General features: G+C 29.5%; 1 protein-coding gene across 3 annotated transcripts; it reads right to left on the bottom strand.

The window, feature by feature from the left end:
* Window positions 1-2310: 2310 nt before the first annotated feature.
* Window positions 2311-8884, bottom strand: LOC105763124 (uncharacterized). Of its 3 annotated transcripts, none has more exons than XM_012581213.2 (11): window positions 8509-8884; window positions 8337-8442; window positions 7100-7113; window positions 5537-5755; window positions 4733-4804; window positions 4017-4106; window positions 3264-3302; window positions 3092-3196; window positions 2858-3023; window positions 2648-2757; window positions 2311-2580 (listed from the first exon to the last, which is right to left on the bottom strand). In XM_012581213.2, the coding sequence occupies exons 1-11, from the start codon at window positions 8740-8742 to the stop codon at window positions 2494-2496; spliced, it is 1242 nt and encodes a 413-aa protein (XP_012436667.1). In that variant the 5' UTR covers window positions 8743-8884; the 3' UTR covers window positions 2311-2493. The 3 variants fall into 3 exon arrangements, with proteins under 3 accessions (XP_012436667.1, XP_012436668.1, XP_052481771.1); XM_012581214.2 differs by having other exon boundaries at window positions 8337-8431; XM_052625811.1 differs by lacking the exon at window positions 7100-7113 and having other exon boundaries at window positions 8509-8544.
* Window positions 8885-10511: the final 1627 nt, after the last annotated feature.

The following is a 10511-nucleotide window of genomic DNA, read 5'->3' as shown; positions in this document are numbered from 1 at the left end:
TTTGGCTAATTACAATTTAAACCCCTAGACCTTTGGCCAATTAAAACCTATAATGAACAAATTTTACAATTTAGTCCTTGTACCTTAATTAAACAATTAATAGAAAAAATTTAAAGGACAAAACTTCAATAAACTATTATACCAATTTTGTAAATATTTTAATTTAATATTTACAGACCCAATTTACAAAAAATGGGGTTCCAAAACTGTTGTTTTCGACACTGCTGAAAATCGGGTTGTTACAGTAGCTTAATAAATATGTGAATAATTCAAGGAAGTAGTAAATGAATATGATTATTTTTTATGTGAAGATATGTGTGTAAAAAGGACTAGATTGTAAAATGTTGAAAAGTTATGTGTGATAATGAAATTATGAAACTTGATTGTGCTTGTGATTAATATTGGATTTATAATAATGTTAAAGCCCATGTAGACAAATTTTGAACTTATGGATATAGATGGCATGCCATTAGGAATTTCTTAGCGCGCTCGTGAATTTAGCATTTTGGTGCTTGTGTTCTAACACTATTAGCGTTCGTGATATTCTAGCACTTACATGCTCATATACTTCGTGATTATATTTCATATATCCTTCTTGTTCACTGAAGTCTACAATGGGCAAAGTGGGTGATTAATGAATGAAAATGTATGAATAAAATGTGGTAAGTGAAATGATGCTATTCAACCTTGTTGCTGATATCAATCTTTATCTTTAAGTAGTTTTTAGTGGCCATGTTTATCATATTTATTATTTAAGTACTTAATTACTAATATATTACATTGAATAAAAAGGTAAGTTAGAATTCTAAGTACAAAGCTTAACGAGTTTTTTGAATGCGTAGGTAAAGATGGTTTCGAAGACAGCTTTTGAAGTGACTATTCTCATCCTTATCTCATCATCAAGCAAGGATTGAAGTGTATGGAACTTAGATTTTGGTAATAGAGTGGCATGCACATAGGATTAGAACCATATGAATTTTTGTTGTAAAGTAACTAAGTGGTTCCAAAAATATGTCATGCGTGCTTGGTATCATTTTGTACCTTGCGATAATCTTCCTTAGATGGATATACTCATGTGTTATAGGAAGGTTTTGAATGATAACTTGACATATTTTGAGTCCTAAAAATGTTTTAAAGTGTTATAGAATGATTAATGATAGTTTAGACTTGGTTTTAAATGTTTCAGAAATGTTTTGGGTAATTTGTCCTCAGTTTGCAACATTGGACATGTAATTAGAGTAATTTGCCCTCAGTGTCACGACATTAAAAGCTCAGTGTCGCGACATCAATAAGTGTCACGACACCCATTTCCTAGTGTCGCGACATTGACCCTGTTTACCCTGTTTTGATCCGAATAATCCTTGAATGGTCCCCGTTTGTAATCAAACTTTAAAGAAAGCCTAGAAATGACTTGAATAACTTCAAAAGAGTCTATTTATGTTAAAGCAAAATTTTGAAAGTGATGCTCGAGTTAAGTAGCCTTAGTGTTTGAATGTGACATTCCTTGCTCGTGATGTATCGATTCATTTCGGGTGAGGGGTGTTACAAGTTAACCTTGCTTCAATATTGCTTGTAAAGGGTTTGTAATCTGAGCCAAGAACATGCAAGATATGATCAATTAGATCATCCTCGGAGCTGGAAGCATCAAGTACAACAAGTTTGGCATGATCCATGTAGGTGACTATAGAGTCATAGTCTCATGACAAAGCATAAAGAACATTTTTTATAGTGAGAACTTGAGTTTTTTATCCTGAAGCACGGAAGTCTTCCACCAAGGCCAAGTAACATAGGAAATGGTGACACCAACAACTTGAGAGAGAACAGTTTCAGAAACAGAGCTAAGGATCCAACTTAACATAGTTTGATCCTTAATATACCAAGTTGTTTTTCTGGGTTTGGAGTATTATCAAGATATTTAGGAGAGTTGGAGCCATCAATGTGATGAATCAATTCTTTCTCACAAAGGAAAAATAAATAAATTGTGTTTTCCAGAGAAGATAATTTGAGGAAGTAAGCTTGATTGTGCTCTAATGAGAAGAGCATGGAAAAAGAATATGACGACGACGACGGTGATTGGATAGCCATGGTAAGAATCGAAAAGAATGATGTTTAAACGGTATATCTCAAATCCGATACCATAAAGAGAAGCAACGTTTTTTTGTAATTACAATCAACGAGTTATCATTATCAAGGTATTTATAATGATTACAAAAAAAACTGTTGTAAATTTGGATGATATCTAATTATTCTCTTAATAAGTGTCTGGAAAAGAAGTCTACCGTAAACTTAAAGTAACTGCGCAACCAAAAATTAGTGTCAAGAAAATACCAAACAGTGATGAAATTTATAGGTAAACTCATGTTTGTTTTCCTGGTCATAATTCAAACACTAATTTATTTAAATCTAAGCCTTTCGTATTGAGGACCCAACAGATCAAATATATTAGTAGAACCATTAAAAAGAGAGACCAAAATTGATTATAAAACAAAGAAATCATGGGCAAGGTAGAATTGTGGGATCCAATGGTGTAGACATATCCCTTTGGCACATGTTGGGCTCAATGCTTACAACACCTTCTCCCTAAACATTAAATATATGTATTAGGCTCATATATGGAAATACATGAATAAATAAATAAAGATTGTACCTTGGCAAGATTTCTGAAGTGAGTGGTGTTGTAGTTTCCAGTAGGGAACAAAATCTCAATAAGATCAGCTAATACCAGTTGGGGTTGAGAGACAGCACCATCAAACCAATCTTTAATCATTTTTTATGTAAAAAAAGAGTGAAATAATTATTGTTATATAAAGACATAAATAAATAAAAAGAAAAGAAAAGGTAAATAAAAAATCATTACCAAGAGTAGTTAAATTATGGATTCTCTTGTCGTATCTCCAGATGCTTTGGTTAGTAAGAAATCCAAAACATGAATGATCTTCAATGTTTATGTTTTGGAGGAATGTAGTGGTATTGTATCCAATTGCATCCCAACTGTATGTTTCATCTATTACAACATCCACTGTCTGAAATAAATATTAATAAAGTTGTTAATAATTAAAAAAAAAACATTTATAAATAAAACAAAACTTACACATAGGATAGCATGCAAATCTTCAATATCATCAGGGTTGGAGATATTGTATGTAATCTTGTTAATGGAGGCGTCCACATTTTCTCCTCCTGCATCTTCTACATACTGTTTTCATCTTAAATTAAATTTAAATATTACAAACTAACAAAATTATTTTCAATTTATTTAATACCTTTAACTTGTATAATTCCTTTGTGAAAGACCATATGCCCTGCATTCATTTTGCAATAACTCAGTTACTTCCAGATTCAACTTTTGATTAAAAAAAAACATACTTGTGTGTAGGGGTGAGTTTTCGATCTTATCGAGTGAAAAAATTTCGAATTAATCGATTTGACGAGTATTATTTTATCATCTTAACTTGATTTGAATTTTTTTAATTGAGTTAAATTAAAAATTTTAACATGTCAAATTAAAATATTGTTACATCATAATTAATTTCATGTTAGAGCAAATAAATTTAAAACCATATATATGTGAACTTTTCAAAACCTTCAAAAAAATTAGTATGATAAATTTGAATCATTAATTAACTTATTTAGGTCTCAAAATTATTAATTTAGAAAAATTTTAACTTTCTTTATATATTCTTTAAATTCTTTTTAAATTTTATAATTGTTAAAAATATAAATTTTGGAACTTCAAAAATTATTTTGAATTTTTTTCGTAATTTTTGTTGAGTGAGAGACTAATTTGCTCATTTTCAAAATTAATAGGGACCAAAGGGGTATTTACACAAATTTGTTATTCGAATTATTCGAGTCGTAAAATTTAACTCAACTCGAATAATCTGAATAACTTAATTCGATTAACTCGAAATTTAAATTTTTCTCGAATCAAATCGAATTTTACTCACCCTACGTATACTTGGATTTAGGGATGAAACCAAGCATATGAATGTGTGGCCACTGGTTCAGCAACCTACATTCTGGTATTCCATCCATGCCACTATTGGTTTGAATGCTTTTTCCTTGGCCTCTGGAACTTTAATTAAGCATAAATAGTTGTCCTTTACCTGAAAATAATTAAAATAGCAAGGGTCAAATTAAAATAATATCATTCATTATTATGACTTAATTACTGTTATCTTTACACACATTTTCGTATAATCAGTTCACAAGTAATGTTAAAACCTATAAAATATTAAAATATAATATAAAAAGACACGTCAATATTCATAGTGAAAATAATAATCCTTTTATTAATATTTTTATATATTAAATAAATAATAAGTTTAATTTCATTAAAACACTTTGTATTTATTAAACAAATAAAACTTATATATTACCTTACCTTAAAACTTTAGATTTTCACTACCTTGCATAAACTTTGCATTAAAATTTTCTGTAAAAAAATTGCATTAATTTTTTATCTTCATATACTAAAAAATTCTATAACAATTTGCAAATAAAATAAACGTTACATGTGAATGAACATCTTATTAACTTTACTTATTTTTTGTTTATTAAATTTTAGCTCAATTGGCATGAATATTATTGTCAATGTAGGAGGGCGTGAGTTCGAGTGCGCTGAAGCACATTATCTTTTTATTTATAAGTTCAGGAAGGAGTATGAATAGTTTTAAATATTGTATCAAAAAGAATACATATAAGAGAATTGAACATTAATTTAAATACTAACCGCTTTGTAGACTTGATTTGCTCTCTTCTCCAAATTTGCAAAAGCCCCCAAGAACTTGATCCATTCTGCTCTCTGTGTCACATCCATTATAAGTAAATAAATATATATATAATAATAAATTTATAAAAAAATAATGTGGAGTAGTTTTTGTTAAAAATGAATTTGTTTTAAAAGTTTTTATTACATACAATTACTTTTCTAAAATGCATGTAAAAAGATAAAAAAAAACCCTTAAAATAAATTTATAATTGAGTTTTTAAATAATAGTATAAATAAAATTTATACCCAAATAATAATTCGTATTAAAATACATCATCAATAAATTAATAAATAATTTTTAAAATAAAATATTATTAACGAGTGATGTTTTGTGATCTATTGAGAATTGTTATGATACTATTACCGATCCATAACCCGAATGAGTCCGGGTCAGATTCTACATGGTTCACACACTGAGCTCGCATATCGAGTTTACACATTAAGTTTGCATATCGAGCTTGCATGACACTAAGTGTTTGCAAGAGGGGAACTTACACCCTCCCATAAGATCACACGTGAGATCGCACATGGGACCGTGCAATATGGGTTCACACGTTACATAGAGGAACCCCCATCATATAAACACGTGTTAAGTTTAGAGTAGAGTACGTGTTAGCATGTATAAAACCTACCTAAAATATCACATTAATGAACAGTAACCATATCATATAAATATACAACCTTGTCATCTAAAGAAGATAAAGAAAAATACTCAACATGAATATATCAACTTGTATATAAAATTATTGATATTTAAAAAAGAACCTGTAAAGGAGAGTCCTCTCCAGTAGCGGCAAAGTTAGCGAAATTGCAAGCTTGAAAATGATCAAGGTTAGAAACAAAATGTGCTGCAAATGGTGCGAGCTGTTGAGGCTCACTTGCGTTGATCAAACTTATTTCTCCTCCTTCAACCATTTTTAGTACACATTCTGAGGCCACCGTGTTTGATGTCATCCCTTTCATGCTTCCCACTACGCCCAATAGCTGCATTCCTAACTTTAATTATTTTCTTCTCCTTATTTCTCATTACAATTTTCAATATTCACTTTCAACCACTATATATATTTATTTAATTACAAAATTTATAAAATAAATCCAATAAATAAATTATAAAAGTGGATAATATATATTTTAAAGTTACACAATTGACTCGATACTTGTTAAGTGTAATGGAAATATACATTGTATTTTTAAGAAAAACATAAGTTTAAACTTTAGACAATATTTTTTTAAAAAGTAGCTACGAACTCCAAACATATACCGTAAAATTAATATAAAATATACCACAAAAAGAGACAATACAATTTACCATACATATATAAATTGTGTTTTCTATAGGACTCATACATAAAAATTTAGAACAGCAGATCTTTTATTCACACTTAGCAACCAAAATTCAAACCCTGTTAATAAAGTTTGCCCTACATATAACTGTTGTTTTATAACAATTGCGTCAATGTTGTATTCATTTGTTTAGGGTGGGGAAAAATAGACTTGGTCATGGGTTGGGTGAGGCTGAATTTAGATTAGATCAATGTAAAATTTTAGGTTCATTTTCTAAGTCCGAACTCAATTCGGCCCAAAAAATAAGTTTAAAATTCTATCCAAATACTAAATTCGACTCAGATTAAAAAATGCAAAATTCGAGCTCTACTCAACCATTTTTTATATTATTTTTATACAAAAATAAATTTAAAAAATATAATTCATCAAATATACTAAAAACATTAAACAAATTGAAAATACATTAAAAAAAACTTTATACTTATATAACACTAAGATAGTTGTAACTTAGTAAACAAAAGCATCTAAAATAGTAGCAAAATGAACAATAAAACAAAAGTTATACAATATCAAACAATAACAACAAAATAGTAGCAATATAATAGCAAAATGACAGCACAACAACAGCAGAAAAGAAAGTTTAGGCTGATTCGGGCCGAACTCGTGTTAAAAAATCCTACTTAAGGCTCTGTTCGTTTAGAAAACAAACATTATTTTTTGTCTAAACCTATTTTTCAGACTTATATTTTTACCCAAATCCTCTCATTTTTCAAACGAACCTTTGAGCTTAAATAGATAATCAAACTCATGATCAAATCTAGGGAAGAGGGAGCCTGTCCCTTGAGGAAGAAGGATCTCGTCAAAATTAGCCTAATTCAATTATTTATTACAATTAAATGTAATTAAATGATATACTTATTTCAATAATTTTAATAATGATTGTTATACTAAATAAATATTTAAAAAAAAATTGAATTATGTATAAAAAGTATATATATAACCATGGATACACATATAGCAAATTATATTGGTTTAGGTTCTTACCTCAAAAAAGGAAACTGGAAGCCGAGAACATAAGGTAAGGCACATGAGAAAAATTTGTTAGCTATAAATATTGGGAATAAAATTAATAATGATACATAATAAAACTAATTGATGACAATAAATAGTACAACAATACCATTAATATAATTACTCATTTACCTTTCTAACTATCATAATTTTCATTAAAAATTCTAACTTAATTTATTAAGTTAAATTGTTTTAAATTATTTTTCTTTTCCACCAAAATTAATATTTAGTGTTAAAATTTAATTTACAAAATTAAAGTTAGTAGAAAATTTTAATAAGATTCAAAATTTAGTTGTAAAATTAAAATATATAAAAGTTGAGTGATAAATTTATTTAGTTTTTAAAATATAATGATAAATATTAATCGAATAAGGGTTAATATACTATTTGGTATTTGAGTTTGGTTTTAGTGTTCGATTTGATACTTAATTTTTTATCTTAATTTGGCACCTAATTTTGACTTCAATGTTAGTTTGGTACTTGAATTTTTTTCAAATTGATACTTGAGTTTTCTTTATCTCATACAAGTACCTAAATGGACTTGAGGATCAATTAGTACATGAGTTTTTCCTTTGTCCTAATTAAGTACTTATGTTTTTTATGAAAACATACATGTCAAATATTTATTAGGCCACATGATGTTGTTCGGTTTGGGTACCAAATCAAATATTAAAACCAAACTCAAATATCAAATTGAGACAAAAGACTTAGGTACCAAATTGAATATTTAAGCCAAATATAGGTAATAAATGATATACTAACCTTTAAAATAATATATAGTGACAAAATTCAATATTTAATTATAATGTGAAATTTACACTTCAACCCAATTTCCAATTTTAAACAGAAGAGAACTCTCTCGAGTAATTATTTGATAAATGGTGATGGAGGTTTTTAATTTCAAATGAAGATTAATAAATCATCTAATGTTGTTAAGATTTTTTATATATAATACCTAAAGTTATATATAATTTGTATCTTATCTTTAAATACGAGGATAAATAATTATCGAATCAATATTTTTTATATTGACAATAATATCGATAACAGTAGAGCTAAAATTCAATCACCTTAATTAATTAACATTTAAAAAAACTATATAGATATAACACATCATAATTTTTTAATCACGTTTGTAGAGTATGAACTAATAATAGGATTACTACTGCAACAAAAAGAATAGGCTGTAAATATTTAATGGCGGCAATACCTGGAAAACTGGTGGTGGTATCGACTGAAAAGTTAGAGAGTGGGATGACAAATGACTTAATCCTTGGTGTGCAATATTTTGTCCTTCCAGCCATCCTTGTATCACTCTATATATTAAAATTTCAGAAATGGATATCAGAAATAAAGGAAAAAAGAAGAGATGATGGAGGTACCTGGATGAGAAGATAACTCTTGCCATCAATGCCATTCTTAATGACTTTGAAAGTCTGACCATAGTAAATATGGTAGTTTTGAGCGTCTTCTACTTTGGAGATGTTGCCTTGCGGTTTGACATTTGGTGCTGCCGCCGCCGCCCCAATATCTATGGCGGATAGCCACTTCTTCCAACTCAACAACCAGGCCGCCATTAACAGCCTCTGGATCCAATAACTACAACCACGAGACATGATGATGAAGCTTTCCAAAATGGAGGATTTGGAGGTTGAATCGATGAAGTGAGGCAGTTGTTGGGTTGGGTGGGGAAGATGAAATCAATGCAAATGGGAACCCGTGAACTTTTTCTCAACTTTTATTATTATTTTTTTATGTTTCTACTTTTTACCCTTTTAGATGATGAACAAACCAAACCCGTGAACTCATGTATGTTTTGTCTTTTTGTCATCTTATGTTCCACACCTTCTATTTTGTTCATACCTTCTTAACCCCCTAATTTCCAAACTTTCCTAATATTCCCATTCCCTCATGTGCCCTGCACTAACGCTGCCACTCATCAACTTTCCAACTTTTTCTCTTTTCTTTTAATTTTCTAATTGTTTTTTTTTTACAACACATCTCAAATTATTGTCTACGCACACTGCATAAAAAAGATAATCCCTTCAACTCCAACCTACGATGTGGGTTGTGGGGTAAACGGCCCTGATCAATGAGCCAACAATGGAGTTCAATTTTGTAATTGTCAATATCAGATTAATTAAAAAAGTTTAAAGTATAAAATAACATTTTCTTTAGATTGAGTTACAAGAACATCTCTCTAGCAAGCATGAGAGAGCACGAGACGGGTTGCAATACCAATTAACTAGGCAAATCTCAGCCCTAAAACCTTTACCAATCGAGTCGACAACCCCATTAGTGGGTTTCTTTTCTGGTCATAAAGAGCACGTCATAGATCAAATAACAGTACGAAACATAGAAAATTTTAGCTCTATCGGCTTTAACAAGGAAAGACATAAAGTTTGGCATAGTGGAATTAGAAACATAATCTCTAGTAGAATTATCTAGATAAAAGCTAGTAAGCACATACAGGTTGCTTTCTTTTCGAGTTAAAGCATCCACACATACAGATGATTACTTTGGAATGATCCCCATAAAAGCCTGCAATCATCAACCAAAGGTTCAAGAAGCAAAATCAGAAGATGAATGGTTTAGAACCATGCTAATGACTGCAATGACATCAACTTTGATATCATTTAACAAAAGTAGTGTAACGATTTAATTTTCGATGGTGTCAGAAAGTATTGTTTCAAAACCAAATTTCTTAAGTCGATCGGCTAGTCTGAAAATTTTATCGAGGAGTTTATGCGACAATTATGGAATTAGAGATTAAAATTATTAAGCGAATAAATTAGATAAATTATTAAGTAAAGTACAAGGAATATTTTGGAAGGTTGGTCAATAATAAGTAAGGTATAAGGACTATATTGCAAGGAGACTAGAATTGATGGATTAAATGGGTCATTAACCAAAGTCCTTAAATGCTATTAAACCATAGCTAAAACATTGCTAGTTTCTTGTATTGATGATTGCCATTCATTCCCACTATATTTTTCATGTTTAATTAATTAATGAATGACAGACATTATAAGGCAAAAGATGAAAGAACTTAGTGGACCATTCCATCTTCTTCTTCAGGGCAACAAAGAAAGAAAAGAAGAAAATTTCATGGTTTTTCTCCTATTGCCGTGAGCTATACTTAGCATTGGTAAGCTTTTTCATTTAATTTTTGGTAAAATCCTAGTTTATGATAATAGATTATTATAACCCATTCCATAGCTCATGAAATTATTAAAATTTCATAAAGTTACCATTGTTGAATGTTGGAGAGTAGAGAGTGGAATGAGTAGAACCATAAGTTGCTTTATGCTTGAACTGTGCTAGAACAAAGCTAGGAACGAAGTGGGTTGAGTAGGAATAAGGTTTGATTTAAGATTGGTTAATG

This window comes from Gossypium raimondii, chromosome 12, assembly GCF_025698545.1.
Source record: "Gossypium raimondii isolate GPD5lz chromosome 12, ASM2569854v1, whole genome shotgun sequence".
NCBI lineage: Eukaryota > Viridiplantae > Streptophyta > Magnoliopsida > Malvales > Malvaceae > Gossypium > Gossypium raimondii.
This window is presented reverse-complemented; position numbering and strand designations above follow the sequence as displayed.

Bases quoted from the DNA above. Each gene is read 5' to 3' on its own strand.
- LOC105763124 (XM_012581213.2), bottom strand. From the start codon at position 8,742: ATGTCTCGTGGTTGTAGTTATTGGATCCAGAGGCTGTTAATGGCGGCC. The intron at 3,024-3,091 runs GTAAGTTTTGTT...TATTTATTTCAG, and splicing joins ATTTGCATGCTATCCTATGT to ACAGTGGATGTTGTAATAGA. The intron at 2,581-2,647 runs GTACAATCTTTA...TTTAATGTTTAG, and splicing joins ACTTCAGAAATCTTGCCAAG to GGAGAAGGTGTTGTAAGCAT.